At 37.2% G+C, this 22,629-nt stretch overlaps 1 protein-coding gene across 5 annotated transcripts in view; it reads left to right on the top strand.

The window, feature by feature from the left end:
- Positions 1–22,629, top strand: part of COL12A1 (collagen type XII alpha 1 chain) — a 106,080-nt gene that overhangs the window by 40,497 nt on the left and 42,954 nt on the right. For 4 of the 5 annotated variants that reach the window (XM_075046458.1, XM_075046457.1, XM_075046460.1 and 1 more), the window contains 21 exons: positions 1,078–1,199; positions 3,843–3,992; positions 4,082–4,201; positions 4,741–4,905; positions 5,096–5,242; positions 5,862–6,001; positions 7,208–7,337; positions 8,398–8,543; positions 8,823–8,952; positions 9,768–9,907; positions 10,646–10,775; positions 12,186–12,325; positions 12,559–12,691; positions 12,792–12,818; positions 13,130–13,272; positions 15,737–15,866; positions 16,764–16,903; positions 18,007–18,136; positions 18,768–18,910; positions 19,940–20,069; positions 21,594–21,736. In XM_075046458.1, the coding sequence (XP_074902559.1) occupies positions 1,078–1,199; positions 3,843–3,992; positions 4,082–4,201; positions 4,741–4,905; positions 5,096–5,242; positions 5,862–6,001; positions 7,208–7,337; positions 8,398–8,543; positions 8,823–8,952; positions 9,768–9,907; positions 10,646–10,775; positions 12,186–12,325; positions 12,559–12,691; positions 12,792–12,818; positions 13,130–13,272; positions 15,737–15,866; positions 16,764–16,903; positions 18,007–18,136; positions 18,768–18,910; positions 19,940–20,069; positions 21,594–21,736 (2,779 nt within the window). The remainder of the gene's footprint in view (positions 1–1,077; positions 1,200–3,842; positions 3,993–4,081; positions 4,202–4,740; positions 4,906–5,095; positions 5,243–5,861; positions 6,002–7,207; positions 7,338–8,397; positions 8,544–8,822; positions 8,953–9,767; positions 9,908–10,645; positions 10,776–12,185; positions 12,326–12,558; positions 12,692–12,791; positions 12,819–13,129; positions 13,273–15,736; positions 15,867–16,763; positions 16,904–18,006; positions 18,137–18,767; positions 18,911–19,939; positions 20,070–21,593; positions 21,737–22,629) is intronic. The other variant, XM_075046461.1, reaches the window with a different exon arrangement.

Below are 22,629 nucleotides of genomic sequence, written 5' to 3'. Positions count from 1 at the left end.
CTTCCCTAATCCACCAACACAGTAACCCCATTGTAGAAGGCCACCAAATTTGTCAGGCATGATTTGCCCATAGTGAAGCCATGTTGGCTGTCACCAATCACCTCCTTATTTTCCATGTGCCCTAGCATTGTCTCCAGGAGGATCTGCTCCGTGATCTTGCCAGGCACAGAGGTGAGACACACTGACCTGCAGTTCCCTGGGTCTTCCTTTTTTCCCTTTTTAAAAATGGGGGTTATGTTTCCCCTTTTCTAGTCAGTGGGAACTTCCCCGAACTGCCACGACTTCTTAAATGTGATGGATAGTGGCTTAGCCACTTCATCCACCAGTTCGCTCAGGACCTGCAGATGCACCTCCTCAGATCCCATGGACTTGTGCACCTTCAGGTTCCTTAGATGGTGTCGAAACTGATCTTCTCCTTCTCCCACTCTCTGCCTTTGCCTTCTGTGACTTGGGTGGTGTGGCTGGAGCACTTGCCAGGGAAGACTGAGGCAAAAAAGTAATTGATTACCTCAGCCTTCTCCATGTCCCAGGTAACCAGGTCTCCTGTTTCCTTCCAGAGAGGACCCACATTTTCCCTAGTCTTTCTTTTATCACCAATGTACCTATAGAAGCTTTTCTTGTTGCCCTTGACATCCCTGGACAAGTTTAATTCTATCAGGGCTTTAGCTTTCCTAACCTGATCCCTGGCTGCTTGGACAATTTCTCTGTATTCTTCCCAGGCTACCTGTCCCTGTTTCCACCCTCTGTAGGCTTCCTTTCTGTGTTTGAGTTTGTCCAGGAGCTCCTTGTTCATCCACACAGGCCTCCTGGTGCTTTTGCCTGACTTCCTCTTTGTTGGGATGCATCGCTCCTGAGCTTTAAGTCTTAAATTACTTGAATGAAGAAGGCTATAAATTTAAGTATAGAATCTAGAGTCAGCTTTTAAATTGTTGAAACTTCACTGTCTTGTGGAAGAGCTAGTCTTTGGGCTTCATGTTTAACCAGCTGCTTTTTTCCTGTGAGAATTTTGTAAGTGAAGTGTCAGCATTTAGCTAGCCAAATGACTTTAGTTACAGTACATTTGTTTAACTATTGCAGGGCAGGAACTACCTATAAGGTAAATGTTTTTGGAATGTTTGAAGGAGGAGAGAGCAGCCCCCTGGTTGGACAAGAGATGACCACCCTTTCAGATACTACTTCGGAGCCATTTTTATCTAGAGGTAAACCTGATTGAATTGAAGAAAAGGCAGTCTTGGCTTTTGGATAAGAAAAGACCAAAAGTTTACCAGTGTTTCCTTATCATTTTTCTAATGCACATAAATATTTATTTACAGGATTAAGTATACTCCCTACCCTGATAACATAACCCCTGGTCTGGAATGACCACTAAGTATGCCCCAGTTCATGAGTCTAGTCCTCTGCACCCTTTAGATGATCTTACAAAGATGATAACTCAGGCAACCCATGTTTTGCTGATTACTCAAAGCCATCTGCATTGCGTTTTCAAGCCATCCACATCTGTGTTAAATCACATAAGGTCAAATTCTTGAACAGAGATCAGAGCTCATCTACAAGGGTGTCCACAGGAGTAGAACAAGGAATTTTAAGCAGATATTTAGCCCTTTGCTTGTCCTTATATGGTGACTTTTCCTTTTAAGACTAAGATGATATAATGAACAAAGATCTGATAGTTAGAAATGTCCCAGTGTTATTGTGTATTATTTAAGTTTATATTCAACATAACCATTATTTAGTCTTTTTTTTTACCATAGAAGGAGGAGATTTAGTTCAGAAATGCAATTGCTGAGTGCTCTCCGGTATCTGTTTAGGAGTTTCACCCTGTGTAGCTAAACCTTCCAGTCAGAGTTTCTATGAATGTTATGATAGCAGCTCCCTTGGTGCGGTTAATTTGCCTCTGCATGCTAATAGTTGTGTTCACTATACTCTCAATTAATGGATGAAGAGAGTTTCAGGGGTCAGTCCTGCTTCATAGAGAGCACAAAGAAGTAGGTCTTTGCTTCATAATAGCCAAGGATACAAGTAGAAGTAAAGACTTTCCTCTTCTGCCAGTTCAAGGCTTGCTCAGAGAGAATTTAATGAGGAGAAAGAACCTAGCTGCAAAGGCCTTTCAGAGTTAAATAAAGAAAAAAAGGTTTCTGACAGTTGAGTCTATATTCTTTTCACTTAACCTTTTTGATGCCTTGTTTTCACACTGGGCTGTGTAAAAAATACTCACCTTGTGTAACTTTATTGACAACATTTTTAGAAACTTGTTAATTGCTGTCCCACTCTGTCTAATACAAGAGAAAAACTACATAACATGCCATCAGTGACATTAGACTAAAGCTGTAATAAGTCTGACAGAAAAAATAATTGCACCAAGATTGGTTTGTTATTTTTTATTATGGCAGCTGTCATTTCTGTCTTCAGTGTTATATTCTTTAACCTAATTAGTTTTACTAATGCATGGATTTGAGTCATGGTTAATGTGAAAAAATGAATTTTATATCTGGGACTGTAAATGTAATAGTACATTATTTATTAATAGGGGGAAAAAAAATCACCCTAGGTCTGGTGCCTTTGCTAGAATTTTCCATGTGGGGAACTATGGTAGTTGGAAGAAAAATAAAAGTCAAAATAGCTTAACTTTTATATTGTACATGAAGCTAACTTCCATATTAAAGTTATGCATGCAATTTTTTGAACTAACATGGTTTTATTTAAACCCTACTCCCAACTGATTTTATTGTCCTGACTAAAGACTAGATCTATATTTTCTATGCAGAAGAGGATCATGCTTTTAACCCCCAGGTACATGGAATAGTTATATTCATGAGTCTACAGTGTTGGATCAATTATGTGGAACATATATGAAATCACAATATCTTTCAACTGTGATGAGTGTGGCTGATTTTTCTCAATGGGATTTCTTCCATATAAAGACCAGAAGCTCTGATGGCAGGAAGCCAGAAAATTTGCAGCTGGTAACACAATCTACAGGAAAAGAGAGAGAGCAAGGATTTTTTTTTTTTTTTTTTTTTTTGCAAATGGCTGTGGATAAAATCATTGTGTCTTTCTGTTTTGTATAAATATTTTGTGATTTTCCTTGTGATGAAAAAAATATGATATGTGTTTTATTCTGTAATTTGTAAATTGAAGATATCTGAAATAGCTTCCTACCTTTTCAGAACATTGCAGCTTTATATAAATGTTTGTTCTTGTCCCCTCTCTATCTCTTGATCTGTGTTTATGTTTGTGTATCTTCTCTAAATTGTGCTCTTTCTTTCCTGTATATGCAAACTTCTCTACCACCTGTATTACTATGTCTTTTTCCCCTGAAAATTCAGAAATGCTATTTATTTGAAAGTGGTTGTAATTTATGTTATTAATTCCACTATTATATTGTTAAAGCTAAGCAGTAGTTTAGCTATCCATGACAGACTAAAATACTGTAAATTTCGATAATCTGATAATGCTCACTGCCACGTCAGCAGTTAGTTTAGTAGTCTTACAAAACTTCTGAAATCAAGTTATCAACCACCTTTAAAGACAAAAACAGATAATGACATGACAATAGAGAAAAGCGCTGGCCTTGACATTTGTGAAGGCTTATTTATAAAAGGAAACATACATGAAGAAATTTATACAGCTTTTGCCGTGGAACCAGTGACTAGTGTGAATAACGTTCACAAATAGGTCATACTTGACAGAGTGCCAGTGAATAAAACTAGAGCTATTTTGGAAGCTAACTCATGACATATGTCATATAAAAGGATGGGGAAAGCAAGCTATCATGCTAAGGCTGTATTTTTCTGGTTGAGAGCTATCATGCTAAGTTTATATTTTTCTGGTTGACACGGCAGGTTTAGAATGTAGAACCAGAGCAGAAGCTGATATCGTGCTGCTGGTGGATGGCTCATGGAGTATCGGGAGGCCAAATTTTAAAACTATCAGGAACTTCATTGCTCGTATTGTTGAAGTTTTTGATATTGGTCCTGACAAAGTACAGATTGGTAAGTCCTTATATGCTTATATGAGGGAAAATGAGGCGTAACTGCTACACAGCCACATAATAACTGAGTAATGATGGCTTTTTTTCCAGGTCTTGCACAGTATAGTGGAGATCCCAGGACAGAATGGAATCTCAATGCTTACCGAACCAAACAGGCTTTGTTAGAGGCTGTAGCCAACTTACCATACAAAGGAGGCAATACTCTAACAGGTATGTCACACTGACAGGATTTCCTTAAGCCTCAGTAAAAATGATTCTAGTAGCTGACCCCAGTATTGTTCAGTGAGCTCAAATTTGTCCATGACAAAAGGGCCTTATAGTTCAATTCAGTATGTTTGGTAGAGAACAGGCATAGCATTGACATATAACCTTAGTGGAAGTCTGGACAAATGTGAGGGAGGAGAGCTTGAGTGATGAAGAGCTTGGGTTTCTGTTGAGAAGAAGGAAAGGCAGTTCCATGTCAGGGTTGGGATGAAGACAAGGTGAGGACCCAGAAGGGAGGTGAGAGGAGGTCAGATAGGAAGGTGATGCAAAAAGGTGAGAGATGAGAGACTTTGAGAGGGCTGAAATAGTATCCATTCCTGATAAGTCCAGATGATGGGCTGCAGCTAGATTCTGAGTGCTTCTAGAAGGAAGTGACTTGGGGAATGATGTCAGAGTGAAATCACTAAGATGAAATACTCTCCTTTACCATGACTACTATGTGGAAATAGTTTATAGTGATGGTTACCTTCTTTGTATCATGCTAGGAATGGCCTTGGATTTCATCTTAAAAAACAACTTCAAACAAGATGCAGGCTTAAGGCCCAGAGCTCGCAAAATTGGTGTTCTGATCACTGATGGCAAATCACAAGATGATGTAGTCACCCCTTCAAGAAGACTCAGAGATGAGGGAGTGGAACTTTATGCAATTGGTAAGTATTATATGAAGAGCTGGCATGTGCCAATCCCCTCCTGCCCATCTGCTAATTGAACAGAGAAGTGGCCACATACGTAAGTACCTAAAATGCTATTCAAAGAATGTGTTTAGGGACTTAAGTTCATGGCATTATGTTTCATGGCCATCATTTCTAACAAGTTTTGTTTTCATGTCTTCTCTGTAAGGTATTAAAAATGCAGATGAAAATGAATTGAAGCAGATTGCAACGGATCCAGATGACATCCATGCTTACAACGTTGCAGATTTCTCCTTCCTGGCTAACATTGTTGATGATGTAACCACGAATCTGTGTAACAGTGTGAAAGGTCCAGGTACATCACATTTTCAGTCTAATTCATCCTTTTTCCATTTATGTGCTTGCACTGCTAATTCCTTTTTATTACTTATTGGGAACACTGTGTAGCCCTGGGCTGTTTTTTCAGCTGCTGGTGTGAGGAAGTTGTGCAGACCACCTGGACTACCCTGCAGGGGTTCTTCCTTTCCTTTCAACAATGACTGTGTTATACCTAACACAGCGTGACATGGCTGGACGTGCCTTCTTTTCAAACTGAGTCAGGAAGTATGTTGCTCAGTGTGTCACCTTTTTGCTCGTTGTGGCAGCACTGCTCTTTTCAAGTATTAATGTCTGACAGCCCAAAAGCAAAGCCAAGCATGGAAATAATACAGTAGTGTTAGCTGATGATTCTCCAGTGAAACACTGGTGTTGAAGGTGGAATAGGAATGATAGGGAGCTTGTTTGGTCTTGGGGGTGTGATGGTGAGCTATCTCTTCACACAGTTGTTTTAAGTGTTCCTGAGGAAACAGAAAAATAAGCAAGTACCTAAAGTGTTGTTTGTTTGGTTGGTTTTTTTCCTAAGCAATTTTATTTGTCTCTTTATTCTTGATGATATAAGATAAATTAATAATTTTTTAATTTGCTTCCACTTGTAGGTGATTTACCACCTCCCTCTAACCTAGTTATTTCGGAAGTGACGCCTCGTTCTTTCAGACTGAGATGGAGTCCACCTCCTGAGAGTGTTGATAGATACAGAGTTGAATATTACCCCACCTCTGGAGGTAGCCCTCAACAGGTTAGTACTGTATGTTCATCTCTGACATTGTCCATAATAACCTTGGACTTCCACATCCCAGTAACATCATTCTGAAGTTTGTGCTGTGTATGGTACACCAGTAAATGAAAAAAAGGCTCCCAAGGTCAAGAATATCATGCCTCAGTAAATGATACACAAAATTACAAAAAAGGAGGAGCATAAAGATAACTTTGGTTGTTTTAAAATCATGAATCAAGGAGTAAAATGTATTTCTTAAAAACAGGTGACTAGTATTTCTAGTAATTCCTTTCTGTTCATGTTTTGTTGTCATATATTGGTTTAAATAAGTCTGTAGTAGAAATTTTCTGAGCACACTCATGGGTTGGCTCACTGTTCTTTCGTTACATTTTCTTGTTAATAGAAAAAAAGACAATGGGCAATACAGGTTGTGAGGTAGTGCTTAGATTAACATTGTATGATGGTACTTTGAATCTGCGCCTAAGCATATCCTCAAAACTGTTTAATGCACAGGCCCAAACTCATCTTGTGGTTATTTTCTAGAGAGAGAGCCAGTAACTGGCAACCCTTCATTCTAGGCAATCTGATCTGCTCATCCCTCTCTTCAACCAGACAGAATAGTATTAAGACAATGAAGTTAGGCACCTCTGTGTACTTAACTCCAAACTTCCCATCTCTGAACGTGGCTTTAAAATCTTAACTCAGATTTGACTCATGGAGAATTTAATCTTAATAAACCATGACCTCAGGATTTGGCCTTTGATTAGGGTTGAGGCAGCCATTCCAGTGCACGCTGACTTTACAACTTGACTATTTGCTGGCATTTTTGTTCCACAAGATGTTACCAATACCATGTGCTGTAACCATCTAGATTATCCTGGATGTTTAAAACTTTTTTCCAAAGTGGTAACATATATGTCTGGCACTTTTTTTATGTTTCTGAGTAATATAAAAGTGTAAACCATGTGCGAAAGCAGGATACACAGTGAGTGCTGCTAGATATGTCCAGCTCTATTGAAAACAAGCATCTGTCTGAGGTTTCCCTACAGCTTGCTTTGCAAAAATAATGGTATCCTGTCAGAAAAAATACATAGGAGATTAAGACCATACTTACAGTTCCATACCATTGATTTCTGAAGAGTTTTGCAAGGAATGATTTTTTTGTTAGAGATAAGATTACAAATGCATTTGTTGTACCCTGGTTAACATTGCTTCTCTTTTATGTAGTTTTATGTAAGTAGGATGGAAACAACGACAGTTCTGAAAGATCTGAAACCTGAAACAGAATATGTTGTTAACGTGTTTTCTGTGGTAGAAGATGAAAGCAGTGAACCTCTAATCGGCAGGGAAACAACTTGTAAGTTAGAAATGGAACTTGAATAAGATGTTAACAGCCAGTTTGGCATATGGGGAACTGTCCAGTAGAACTTTCAGCACTACGGGCTTTCTTCTTAAAGGAAACAAAATTTTTAATTTGAATGACCAAATTGCGTTGTGTTACACTGGTTGTTCAGATCTTAGCTGAAAAACTTTAGCAATGTGAAACTGCATTGAGGTAAAAAATGTTTGTCCCAGCTTCTTGCCAGGCTCATAAAGCACGGCTGTACAAGACTAGAGCAACAGACATGAATTACATGACAGTGTTCATAAATTCCTGAAATTTGATCATATACAAATGTCTACTCCTTCATTTTTATGGTAGATAATTAATTCCTGCTACTAGCAGCCAGAATACTACAGAAAATCATTCTAATTTTATAAGATTAACAAAACGCCAGTTCAACAGAATTACATCACTTCTATGAGACATAACTTAGCCATTATGTTTCTATTACCAGCTGTCTACATGATTGATTTTAGGTATATTTATGCTGAATGCAACATAAGGTGACTTTCCTGCCTCTTTAAGTATATTGAATGTTAGGTGTTCATTTCAATTCTTTGATTGTTTTGTATTAGGCTTGTCATAAACCCTTAAAGTATGTACATAGTTTTTATGAAGCCTGTGGTAATTTTTTATATTTGTTTAATAATTTGAGAAATATAGAAAAAAAGAAGAAAGTACAAGAAATCCTTTTATAAGTACATATCCCAAACCAGTCATGTTCTGTTTCATATTAGAGCATTCATGTGAGTTCATGTTGCTTTTTAGAATATTGAAGTGTTCCAGTGCAGACTTGTAAGATCGTTTTAGCTGTGTGTAGCAAATCTATAGCACATTCAATATGTGACAACCATTACCTCATTCTTAAACTAAGCACCATTTAAAATACCACTACTTGCAGATCGCTTTTCTGCTATCCGTAATGTACCCTAATACCCATTTGCAATATTCTCAGTGGTACTACCTGTGATGTGCAATATGAAAGGTGAAGAAGGTGAAGGAAATAAATTCATATATATCTTTTATTTGGCAGTGCCAATCTCTTCAGTCAGAAACCTGAATGTTTATGATATTGGATCAACTTCCATGCGAGTGAGATGGGAACCTCTCAATGGAGCTACTGGTTATTTGTTAACATATGAAGCTGTGAATGCCACAGTCCCAACCACAGAGAAAGAGGTAAGAGAATTTGTCTTCATTTCCTGCACTCTACCAAAAATAAATTAAGAAAAACAGATAGATTTTCTTGATATATCATAATAGTCAAAAGAGACTGGCATGTACTTCTTGAAGTGCAGTGAACTTACTGGGATATTGTATACAATGACATCAGTCAGGAAGCTGTAAATACACCGTGAATCTCACAAACAAAATTCCCTTGAAGTTAAATCATTGCTTGCTTTTCTGCCATTTCTTTCTTCAGTTTTTTAAACAAGGTATGTTATTTTTCATGTGCAGATGCGTGTTGGACCATCAGTGAATGAAGTTCAGCTGGTAGATCTCATCCCCAATACTGAGTACACTTTAACAGCTTATGTTTTGTTTGGTGATATCACCAGTGACCCACTCACCACCCAGGAAGTGACATGTATGGACATCTTGATTTTTTGCTTTGTTGTTATTGCTTCAGCAACATTTAACTTTCTTTTTATTTCATGCAAGAGTTTTTTTATATTCAGTTTTTGTTTAGAAAACCAACTTTTCCATGTTTTATGCATTTTCTAGCAGTCATACATTTCCAAAAGATCTTAAAGGCAATTTTGATGAAAAGGGACCAACTATTAAAAGAGGAACAAAAAGGTTTTTTCCTTGAATAATGAAGGGAGTTGGCTAGACAATCTTGAGATTATAGTGTTTTTAAAGTCTCAATTTTGCTTGCATTAACTTAGAAACATTGTTCCCAAATTCAGACATTCTCTAAAGTATAGAAAATGCCAAGGAAATATGCCATACCAAGAAAAAAATTGATCTAAACATGGCTTTCTTTTTTAAACCTTTCACTAAACACCTTTTCTTAAACATTTCCTACTGGCAGAGGCATGTTTCTGGGCTAGATGCGTGCAGTATGGTTATTGTTATGTTCTTAAAAAATGTTGAATCCTTAACTGTACATGAAAAGTGACTGTTTTCACCAAAAGTTATAATCTTAAGCACTGATACTTATAAAAGCATTGTGCTCATAATTTACAAAGGTGAAGCTACTGCAGTTTATAGCTATTTTGCTCATGGCAGGGACAAAAAGCTCTTAAGCTGTCTCATCTAATGGCCAGAGCAATGAACTTCCCAGGAAGTTATTGCCTCCATTTCAATGAAATGCATGAAAAGAATTTAATTCCTTCTGTGAGAGACTTATACCTCTGCCATGAATAGCATTTTCACTTACTGCTGTCATTATTTTTACAGTACCTTTGCCTGGACCCAGAGGCTTAACAGTTCAGGATGTTACTCACAGCACCATGAATGTCCTTTGGGATCCAGCTCCAGGGAAAGTTCGAAAATACATCCTAAGATACAAAATAGCTGATGAAGCTGATGTAAAGGAGGTAAATGACAGGAACATTTTTGAAAGTACTAGAAGATAGTTTTATTCTGAGGAGCTAGTTGCTAAAATAGTAGTAAAAGTAGTATTATAAGCCACCACTGAGAATAAAGAACATCTGTTCATGGTGATCGCAGTCAGGAAAGGGTACTGATTTCTTGGAAACTGAATAAGCATGAGAGAGATTTCTTTGTGTACTCTCCTCTTCTTCCTCCAGAGAGGAAAAATCCTCAAACTGAGTAGAGAATTTTCCTGTGCTTTGATAAATAGCCATTCCTACTGTCTGCCTAAGTGTTAGTTTGCCAAGCTCTAAGAATAGCTTACAATTAGGAGGACAGGATTGTGGAATAAAAGTATGTTAGCCCCTTTAACCACTGTCAGAACAAGTGTGAGCCTTGTTAGAGATGTCTTTGAGTTATGTGCAAGCTTTCCATAATGAATCGCTCTTGGAGGATTATATGTGTTTGTAAGGCAATGAGAATTTTTTGGAGATGCAGTTTGCATCCTTGTTTCCAAAAGAATGAAGTAGTGAAAGATGCACAAGTAGTACTAATATCTGAGACAATATGCTTTGGGAGTTAGTAGATAACTCTCAATATTAAGGTGTAAATTTAAGGGTAAATGGCAAAATTTAGTGCAGCATACTTTTCTGTTTTTAGTACAGGAATTTCTGTCATTTAATCAAAAGCAGAGTCAGAAATAGAGCAATTCACAATTATTAAGTCACTATTTTTGTTCTTAGGTGGAAATTGACAGACTCAAAACCAGTACTACTCTCTCTGACCTTTCCTCCCAATCACTGTATAACATAAAAGTTGTTGCTGTATACGATGAAGGGGAATCCCTACCGATAAATACAGAAGCTGTCACTCGTAAGTTTTCCCAAAAACCCTACTTGTGGTTATTTTTGCCTTATGTTCTATTTAATTTGTGTGTGCTGCAATATATTACTGAGTTTAGGTGGAAACGTAATTTAATTTATCTGAGAAATGTTTTTCTTGCATTTGTAGCATGATTTGCAGTATAATAATCCCTGGGAATTTTAGATGAGTTCAGTGTCTTACTGCAGTAAACACTGAGGCTGCAGTCGCAGAGAGGCGACAGACCAGCAAATGAAGCAAATTATTTGTGTTTAGAGGCTGAAGGAGGAGTGTAGGGGTAAAATTAGTAAGAAAATATGAGGGCAGAGGAAAGCTTTATCAAGCCTATGCAGGAATCTAGGAAAGTGAGTAGGAAGCTGGGGCATATGCTAGAGGATTAGAGAGACATGATTTTGCTTCTGATCCAAAAGAGTTTTTGTACCATGGAATGCTAAACCAGTCTGTACTTCTAGAGAATCATAAAGGCAGCATCTGAGTAATCTCAACAAATAGAGGCAAGGAAATGGTGTTGCACGAACAGTAAGAACCAACCTCCATACAAGAGCGGTGACAGACTGAAAGGAGAAGGCTGGTATCATGGAAGCCCTCATCCTGACCTAGGTTTAAGACAGCTGACCAGAAAAGCTAGAATAGAAATGAGCAATGTTACCTTATCGCTGCCCCTCACTCTGATGTGAAAAAAAAGGAGAAAAAGCCATGCATGTGCTCTCTCTCTTTTTTTTTAATTTGGAATTTTTCATTTTGTAGCCTGGTGTATTTAAAAATGTTTGTGGGATAATTTTTGCTTGCTTTTGTGCTAGCCTTTCTTCTATAGCTGTGGTTTTGTGTGACTGTGTGTGTAAGGAAAAAGAGGAAAGCTCTGCCAAAGAAATTAGTTTAATTCTCTGGTTTTACCTATTTACTCATTTCTTCCCAGTGGCTATAATATTTTGCCTCCTTAACCTACAGTTAACCTCTGTGAATTCTTTCTAAATAAGTAGTGTAATTCAGTCATGTCTTATTTGGCTTATATAAAGAATTTTAAGATCTGGGAGAAACACATGCAGGAGCTTGACCTCTGTGTGTGGGAGTTCATAATTACTCCTTCTTACTCCAAAATGTAACAGCTAGGACTTCAGTTGCTGTGACTAGACATGTGAGTTGTGACCTCTGCTGAGGTCAGTAGAGCTACTTCTGTTTTATCAGGTGATGACCTGGTGATGTGACCTTTTGAAGGACGATTTACTTAGTGTAGGTGGGCTGGGTTATACTACAGCTTTTTATTGGAGTCATTAGAAGCATGGTAACTGAGATATGAATCTTCTACATAATCTTCTGAATTCTTTCTATAAGTAATTCCTTGGTTTAACTATTTATTTTATAGTTACGTTTTGAGGAATATTTTTACTTTTCTCATAATAGAGCCTGTGCCAGCACCAGTCAATCTCAGAATCACAGATGTAACCACGAATAGTTTTAGAGGAACTTGGGATCATGGAGCTCCAGATGTCTCTCTATACAGAATAACCTGGGGACCCTATGGAAGACCGGAAAAACAGGAGGTAAGAAAAGATAGTTGCCATAAGATTCTGTGGGCAGTCTCTCAGAGGGTATATTTTTATAATCAGAAATGTGATTAATAAATGGCCTATAACTTGCAAGCCCTCCTGTTGTGCTTGTAGTGATGTTACTGTGTAAAAAGTTACTCAGTTACATCCCGCTTTCTGGTTTGGTTTGTTTGGTTTGTTTTTATTTATTTTTTTTTACTTTTTTTTTTTTTTACTTTTTCCACAAGACTATCTTAAATGGGGATGAGAATAGTTTGGTCTTTGAAAATTTGAATCCAGATACATTATATGATGTCTCAGTTACTGCCATCTATCCTGATGAATCAGAAAGTGATGACCTCATTGGCAGTGAACGAACATGTAAGTAATTAAAGGGTTTCTGCATGTTGTTATTCATAGTTATTAAATCAGAAGGCATACACATATAAGAATTCTGAAAACTCTTTCTACTTTTTTCTAGTACCCTTGATACCTATCACCACACAAGGTAAGAATCTGAATTTCCAGGTATGGCATTTTTAAAGAAAACTCAGAGATATCTTTTTCTAAACTGTGAGGAATGTTGACGTTAAAAAGCTGAGATCGTTTAATAAATATTATTGTATATTCGGAAGAATCCTAAACACTAGATTACCACATGTTTATTATTTTACAAACATTACAATTTATGTTGTCTTGTACTTAATACATTCTGCTCTTGTTCAGGCATTCATGCAGCCCTAAAAGTATGAATGAAGTGTTTGTCCCTGATTTTTGCTTGAATTACATATTTATTCTTTTCTTTATTATGTTTCTCAGCCCCAAAGAGTGGCCCACGAAACCTTCAGGTGTACAATGCAACTTCACACAGTTTGACTGTGAAGTGGGATCCTGCCAGTGGCCGAGTGCAGAGATACAGGATCATTTACCAGCCTATCAGTGGGGATGGCCCTGAACAGTCGGTAACTAATTTTAAAGTGCTATAGTTATTCAACCTTAAATGATAGTTCTGCAAAGTAATCCTTTAGCATAATTTATTTTCAAAGCACAATGGTGTATATATTAATCACCTTTTAGGTGAAAAATTTATATTTATAGTGAATAAGTATATATTCCCACCTTTTTCTTTCTCCCCTTTCAAATCCAAGACAGAATGCTCTTTATGGAGCAAAAATACCTTTGGATACAACCTGTTTTCTTGAAAATCATAATCTATAGATATAACTAGAATAAAGTTAAAATCTGCTGAGGAACAAGTCAATCAGCACATGAGACTACAAGTCACAGATATATAGTAGTCACGACAATCAATAATATGAACTATCATGACTACTTCCATAGTCCAGAGTTTTCCATTGTTTTCATGGTGTGGTTCATGTGCTATCAGAGGCACTTTGCCGTGGAACATATTGTGGACAGCTGAGACTGCCTCTTACCATGCTAGGGACAGAATAACCACTCAGAAGCAGTAGTTGCAAAACCAAATCCATGCAAAACATATGCTAGGGAAGTGTTTAAGGTATTTTAGTGTCTTTTAATGTGATTGAGCAGCTGTAATGATAGAGAAAGCCAGTACCATATGATCAGCCAGCTTTCCCTGCATTGTCAGCAAAAGCTGTGTTGACTACTGGCGGCCTATGCAAGACAGCCTGGGAATGGTAATTCAGTCAGCCTGTTTATCAGAAATGTGTGCTACTTAAAAATGCCCTATTCTGCAGTGGGAGGCTGTTGTGGTTACTTCCAAATGACTCAGAGGAACAGTCTCAGATGAGAACCACGCTCATTTGATTTGTTCCTGTAATCGGAGATCACACATGTTCAGAAGCGTATCTAGGAATGTTTACTTTAGAATCGGTTGGATACTTATGCACCCATTTTTACTCCCTTCTGAACAACATGCATTTGAGTTAATTGAACTGTTGAATGAATTGAGTAGTTGAAGACAAGTTTAGTAAGAAATCACTAGAGGAATAAGGAGCAGCAGTAAGGGTAATTAATATCTGTAATTAATTGCTGGTACTGGAGCAAAAAAAGAATTATGAGCATTCTGTTGAAACTTGTGCAAACAATAGGCTTAATAGACTTAATTATTCACAACTGGATAAAGTCCAGCAGTGGCAGTTGGAGAAGACACCTCTTTCTGAGAAGAGCACACAGAGCACTTGTGCTCTCTTCATGGCATTTTAATGTCTATCTGCAAATAATTGTCAGTCATATGATAGTAAATCCTTGTCTGCTTTTTTTGTTACTGTGATATTTGATTAAACTGCAGTTGCTAGGTAGGCAGTAGCAGTGTCCCCACTGAAATATTTAAAATAGAATTTCTAGAAGTTTTTTATTGCTCTGTCTGACATTTAATGGCCTCAGCACCAAGAAAGAGCAGAGGTGATTTGACGACAACTCTGCAAAAACTGCACTTGAAACTTCAGAGACCATCATGATCATTTAGGGTCAGGTTTTGAAAGGCAAATAAATACTAAAATGTGGAGGCAGCTGTGATGAGATGCTAAAAGAATTTATGCTTTGAACTGAGCTTTGTACACTTGGGTACAAATAAAAAAATTCCTTTAAATTAAAATAATCTACTTCTATGAAATGTGAAGATGTATAAATGCTTGCTCATTATCAGTTCTTCATCATCAGAAGCTTTTAAGTGTTGTGACAACATAGTAGCTGAATAGGCTTTGAAAATGTGCAGATAGTCTTAAAAATACAAAGGATGCCCTTGAGCAAGTATAATTTTGTGCAATTAAAAACCAAAAAGCTCATGCTTCACAAGTGCTGAAGACCTAAGTATTATTCTCAGTACACTGTAAATCTTTTACTCGGTGGAGATTATGATCACAGGATTATATGTAAAAGAAAAAATTGAAAGATGTATAATGATTTTAAACTCTTAACAAATGTTTTAGAAGCTGAAGTATCATACTGTAAAATTTTTGAAATCAAGGAGAGACAATGTTGATATTGTATCAAATGTACATTAGAGATCTACAGAGTGTTGTAATTTATTCCATGCTTGCATTCTACCTGAGAGTGGAGCTTGAAGAGCCCCATTCGAAGTCTGTCAAAATGAATAAAAGGCTATAATGGATTTCAATATGATATAGTCAGAGGCAATGCAGAGAAACAGCTCTGTGCTGGCACAGAACTGGCAGTTGATTATATAATTGTGGTTATATGCAAGTTTGGAGGTCTTAAAGAATACTGGCTTTGTGTCACTGGACTCTGTCTAAACTTGCTGAGATGAACATGTACTAAATATTATTATTGTTAAATGTCTACTGTCAGTCACAAGAGCATTGCAGCATATGATATCATAGCATTTTCCACTCTGCATCAAATGCATAGATTCTTCACTGTAACAGTAAGCATAAAAGGGCAGCATAAAATAGATTTTAATCTTTTTCTTACATTTTACTGCAGACTATGGTTGGAGGGCGGCAGAACAGTGTGGTGATACAGAAGCTGCAGCCTGACACACCATATGCTATTACTGTGTCATCAATGTATGCAGATGGTGAAGGGGGACGAATGACAGGACGAGGCAGAACCAGTAAGTAACTTATTGAGATCGTATTAGGTGCGAAACAATATTGATATATTGCTTTTCAAATTAGCTGAGAAAAATTTCTTGTGCTGAAATTCATCCCATTTGTATTTGTCATTTGTCCTTTGATGGGTTTCAAGTATCTAAAGTAAGAAGGCCTGTCAGTCTACTGGCTGTAGAGAAACCCTGGACCACCACCTTAGACTGGACGCCCAGCTTTTAAGGCTAGAGAAACCCTAATGCTACTGTGGAACTTCTTCCTCATTTTAATCTGTTTAATTGTCTTATGCCACAATTTACTTAAAACACCTTAAAGCATCTGAAGGCATGTGACTCTCCTATGTGTGCTGTTAGAGTATAAGTTTACTATTTTCCTGTCGGCACCTTCAGTTAAGAGGCTGACCTTTACAGTGTGCATTTTGAGACTGTACCGTTTTATGTTGATAGCATTGTTTTGATCCTGCTATGGAAAGCACTGAGTGATTTGCTACCAAAGGCACTTCAGGCATAAAAACCAATTCACTATTTTAAATTAATTATTTATTTAACTAAAAATTTATTAATAAATTTATTAATTGATTTGTACTTAGTTTACTTTTGGGCCTGCAATGGAAAGTCAGGCATAACAATGTCTTTGGTGAGGAATGAAGAAAACAATCCTAATGAGCTTATCGTATAATTCTAAAATAGTGACCAGAAAGAAATTTTTCTTACTTTATTTAGCATTCCCTCTGCTGTTGGATGGGGCTGATGTGTTCTGATTAATGAAGACAAATGACATTTAACATGAACTATTAAACCTGTTTTTTTAAAATTTCCTAATGATACATTACATAGGCATGATCTGACAGCACAGGTGAGAATGTAGTTCCACATTTCTGACAGCTCATTGATCTGTTTCAGAACCTCTCACTACTGTGAAGAACTTGCTAGTTTATGACCCAACCACCAGTACTCTGAACATTCGATGGGATCATGCAGAAGGAAGTCCTCGCCAGTATAAAGTCTTTTATAGACCTACAGCTGGAGGTGCAGAAGAAATGGTAAATACTTTGTGTGGATCTCACTAACCGTCTCAGATAAATTGCAGCTCATGGTGCTACTGAGAGAAATACTGCTGAGTGAAGTGGGTCTTGCTTGCCTATGCACTGGCTTTTTTTCCGTTCATAGCTACCCTGGAGAAAATGCAGAGCACCTACATGAAAGTTGGTTACTCCCATATGTATTACAGATGTTTGACATTATATAGTAGACCTTCAGTGACTAGTTCTTAGCCAGGGATTTAATACCACATACAATTTTTTGTTTGTTTATTTTTAGGGCAGTGCGTGTGAATGTAAAGCTGACTTCAGGGTGTAGAAAAGGCTATAAAGTCAGCAGACCTAATTTCTACCCATTTTTACTGCTAAGAAGTCATGTGACTGTAGGCAGTCAGCTGGGATGATATTTGTGAAAGCAGAAAAATCCACATAGGTGTCTTATTTTAATCTCCTAAAATTATTTCATTGCTAAATAGCTAAAACAATCTTGAAAATGGGAAGCCATGTTGCAGACTGGGAAAATATTATTCTTTCCCACTTGTGTTTCTTTTTCCACATCTGTGCAATTAGATGTGCCTGTGAAATGAGGAGTACATGAATTGCCACTGTTTCATTAGCATCTAGAGAGATACTGATGATAAATATTCTTAAATGCTGTGGAATTTTACCTTCTAACATGAGCTACTTATTACTTCTTGTCATTAGCATGCTGTAGTGTTATGTAATGTTTATTTTTTTGATTTAGAAAGTGACCTTTTAATGCCTCTGAGCTGCTAAGTGGTAGTCATTAAAGAGATCACTGCAGATTCTGCTACTGTTATTAGTAGAACAGGATCTGGACCCAAAAGTGAAGATAGCCGTAAGGGGTTGTGTAGGAAAGCATAGGACTTAACAATCATTTTTGTTAAGTCCAAGACAGAACCTTCTTGAAAGACAATTCCAGAAGATACCATGAACCCTGTTACTTCAAGCTTCACCTTTTGTAAAGTTTTTATCACATCCTAGAAATGGGATGTGGTGGAGGAGTAAGGGAGATACAAAAAAACTTAAACTTTTTGCATATTTATGTAAATGTCATGCCCTTACCTTTCTGATTAAATTTGTAGACCACAGTGCCAGGAAACACAAACTATGTCATCCTGAGGTCCCTTGAACCCAACACACCTTATACTGTAACTGTAGTTCCGGTTTTCCCAGAGGGGGATGGTGGACGTGTGTCTGACACTGGAAGAACTTGTAAGTAAAATAGTCCTTTCCAAGAAAATGTTAGGATTTTTTGTGTGAGTGGCTGAGATCATTAGAAATTGATTTTACATCAAATGTGGAAGTTTATTTTTCCCAAAGCTAAAACATAAGTCTAACAAACTCTGTTTAACTGCTTGGTTGTTTTTGGAGCTCTGTGACTTATTCTGTTTTCTTTGCTTATTTGGCTTTCAAGTCCACTTATCTCAGGCAAGCTCAGCTCTCATGTTGTGCAGTGAACTTACTGTTTACTTCCACACCATAGTAAAATTTTAATTGTAGTGCCAGTAGCAATAGTGGTGAACAAATGGCAAATACTGGTGTTAATCCATGCTAATGTCTATACCATGTGCTTAAAATTTCCCAGGAAGTAACAAAGTATTATGATTATACCTTCAATTTGCAGTATAAACATATGTACTTTGCTGCCTGGCAGGGATATTTGTAAAGACTAATCACTGAGATTTTTAGATTTGTAGATTTTGGGATAACAAAATTAATGTGTTTATCTTGGTTCTGAAGCACTTTTCAGATCCCTTTGAGCACTGTTGTAAATTCAAGTAGAACTAGAACTTATGTAAACAACTTTGTAAAACTTACTTAATTTAAATTATCCTTGATCTAGTGGAGAGAGGAACACCAAGAAACATTCAAGTTTACAATCCCACACCAAACAGCATGAATGTCCGATGGGAACCTGCTCCAGGTCCAGTACAGCAATATAGAATTAATTACTCTCCACTGTCTGGCCCAAGGCCATCAGAATCTGTAAGTAATTTAGTTTTTATACTATTCCTTAAAAGTGTGTGAGGATATTGCTTCCTTCAATGAGTGTAGAACAATAATAATAAACTCAGGCCAACTGTCTGGCTGGGAGTGTCCCTGCTGAAAACACTGTGTCTACAGGAATTTAGTCCATTATAAATAAATGCTTAATTTGGTGAAATAAAAGAAATAAGAAATAAGACTCTCCCATTTAAAACTAACTATTGAGGATTAAGTATCCTTTATCATATTGCAGGTGAAGATGAGTTAAAATAAAACCTTTCTTTTTTTTTTTTTTAAGAGAGAAGGAAACAACAAATATTTATTAGGAAATGTTTAATTATGAAACCAGATGCCAAGTTTATGTGATTTTTCCACTAAACCATCTGTTTACCCCAAATCGTTAGTGTTTAAGTAGGTCTTGGTGAGCAGTGAAGTCTGGATATGGGTAAAAATTTGCCCTCCAGATGTGAAGTAAGAGTTCCTGGATTTGTGTATAAATAGGTGCAGTATTAGAGCTAAATCTGTGAATGCACTCACACAAAATGTACATCCACATTGTACACATAGAGATGAATATGTTTTTATGTAAGGAAGTGTAAGAATTTTTAATGAATCATTTGCATCTATAAAGTGAAACTGCATATTACTTCACACATGAGTGGGAACTTGTCTATTAGTACCTGTTAGAAAATGTCCTTTGTATGGCAGTAAACCATGACAGAATTTACTTTTTTGGTTTCTGTTCCTGAATGTTCTTTTTTTCTCAACTATTTTAATGTAAAATGTAAAAAAAAAAGCAATTCCATTTGCAAAATAAGAGCTTCTTATGTATTTGTCATTTTTTTCCCACCTGCTCTTAAACTTTTATCAATATTATTTCATTATTTTAAACTTGTATTATTTTTCTTGGAAAATGTGCAGCGTGGTCATGTTTCAAATTTTTCTATGTTGCATTCAAATTGTTCATTCTAACAAGACATGGTATAAACTAAACGTTTTTTATATAGGTGCTTTTTGTTTCTGTTTTAGATTGTGGTACCAGGCAACACTCGTGATGTGATGCTGGAGCGCTTGACTCCTGACACTGCTTACTCAATAAATGTTATAGCTCTGTATGCAGATGGAGAAGGAAATCCAAGCCCAGCACAAGGAAGAACATGTAAGAGGCAGTCAGTACTTGCTTTTTGAAATATGTGTCAAAATTGATGTATGAAGAATTTATAAAATTGGTTACAGTCACAAATAGGATAAGCCATTCAGTGCAACTCTGAGATCAATGCATTTGAGTTATGGCTGAAGCAATTATAGGCCTCTATGCAGGGGAGCTTTTGCTATGTCGTCTGGCAGTTGTGGTACATGCATAATCACCAATGTAATTTTCACTTGTGAAATAAGCCTAATTTGAACGTTTAAGAGTTTGAAAGCTGTTCTTTAAAATGTCATTACAGATAAATAGCAATTTGTCTTTTGGAAAAAAATAGCACATTAAGATGGATAGAATTTGCTGTCAACAGAAAAAAATTTGCTTTGTGTTTTGTGTCTTACCTGATAATTTTATATGTCAACCTCCCCACATGTTTGTTTTTTCCTGGAGATTCCTAAACACCAAAACCTCCTTGTTACAACTTAGCTTGTGGGGTCTTGGTTGGCTTACGCTTGGCTTCTTTAAAATTCCTTCTAGAAATAACATGTAAAGAAACTGTCTATGGCAATAATAGGTCACCTCTCTTTTGCTGCTTCTCTGCTTTCTCTGTTAAATCCCCATATTCATCTAAAACTTGCAGATGTGACAGGCTATATTTATACTTGTCTGCAAGAGTCTGAGAAGCAGAATGTATATAGATGCTCACTGTGCACATCCCTCTGATGTTCCCTCCCTTCCATTCTGCTCCAGTTCCTCCAGTTAAGGCCCTGTTTCTATTTAAGACTTTCAGGCACTGCTATATGATCATTGACTAAATCTACCTGTATATGGTTGTCCTGGTTTAACCCCAATCAGTAACTAAGCACCACACAGCTGCTCACTCACTCCCCCCCAACTCAGTGGGATGGAGGAGAGAACTGGAAAAAAAAATCGGTAAAACTCATGGCTTGAGATAAGAACAGTAATAGAACAGAAAGGAAGAAACTAATAAAGATAATAACAACAATAATAAAATGACAATAATAATAAAAGAATTGGAATATGCAAAACAAGTGTTGCACAAGTCCATTGCTCACCACCCACTGACTGGTGCCCAGTTTGTTCCCAAGTCCCTCCGCAGCCCGACTGCCCCCAGTTTATATACTGGGCATGACCTCACATGGTATGGAATATCCCTTTGGCCAGTTGGGGTCAGCTGCCCTGGCTGTGTGCCCTCCCAACTTCTTGTGCTGCTCCAGTCTTCTTGCTGGCTGGGCATGAGAAGCTGAAAAATCCTTGACTCAGTGTAAACACTACTTAGCAATAACTGAAAACATCAGTGTGTTATCAACATTCTTCTCATACTGAACCTAAACCACAGCACTATACCAGCTACTAGGAAGACAGTTAACTCTATCCCAGCCAAAAGCAGGAAAAAGTTTATTCAGAGTTTCAGAGAGGGCCCTTAGCTTTGGCTTCAGGGCAGCATTTGAACCAGTGAGAGTGACACTGAATTGGAAGAATCACGTGCATACAGCCTTCTGTATTTTCTTTCTTTAGTGCCTCGCAGTGGTCCAAGGAATGTGAGAGTGTTTGACGAGACCACAAACAGCCTTTCTGTTCAATGGGACCATGCTGATGGGCCAGTCCAGCAGTACAGAATCATTTATTCACCCACTGTGGGAGACCCTATCGATGAATATGTAAGTTCTGTAATTCCTTAGTAAGCACTGAGATGTTCTCAGTCAATTCTTTAGGCTGCAGAAAAACAGACACCTGTTCTACATGTAATACACTCTGCATGCTGTCTGGGTTCTTTGGTCATTGTTGTCAATGCTGAGAAGCCATGGTTTATATAGAACAGGTTTTTTTTTCTCACAAAGTTGCAGAACGTATACGGTTTAATGCATCAACTTGTGTGTAAAATGTTAAATATGTCACACATTAATCAGAAGATTCTGAGCAGAACCTGCCTCCTGACATTTAGTTCAAACATTGTGCTACAGTGAATAGCCATATATTACTTCATACTCTATTCGTTATGAAGTCAGTGTGGTAATATACAGAATAAACATAAACCTGCATTTTATAAATTGAAGAGATTTGGCAGAGTTTAATAAGAAAGCAATGGTAACTTTGGTTCAGCATCTAACTTGCTTTTGTAAGGTTCAGTATGAATTGTAAGTGTTTGTGTTTAATTTCCTGCAGCTTAATGATAGCACAAGTTAATCTGAAGCTTATAAAATTCTCTGAGTGCTTATAGCAAAGCCAAACTCAGATCCTATAGAGGTCAACGGCAGAATTCCTGCTGACTACCACCAGCCAAAATGTACCATATAGAGGTGCTATTACTGCTTATATATTATCATATAGGGCATGCTGAAAATTCAATTGTTGAAAATTCCCTACCGGACCTGTTAATCAGGACACGCATATTTTTCAACACACATAAAAATAGCAAGTCTCAAACAGCTGAAAATTTTTATCAAGTAATAGGGGAAAATGTTGACTGGGACGTGCTTTTGAGATAGATACCTCTAGATAGATACTTTCTTTCTGTAGTTTCAGTGCTTTATTGCGATTTTATGGAGCAGTG

Source organism: Buteo buteo, chromosome 15 (genome assembly GCF_964188355.1).
Source record: "Buteo buteo chromosome 15, bButBut1.hap1.1, whole genome shotgun sequence".
Classification (NCBI taxonomy): Eukaryota; Metazoa; Chordata; class Aves; order Accipitriformes; family Accipitridae; genus Buteo; species Buteo buteo.
The sequence above is the reverse complement of the archived record's forward strand: the minus strand, read 5'-3'. Positions and strand labels throughout refer to the sequence as shown.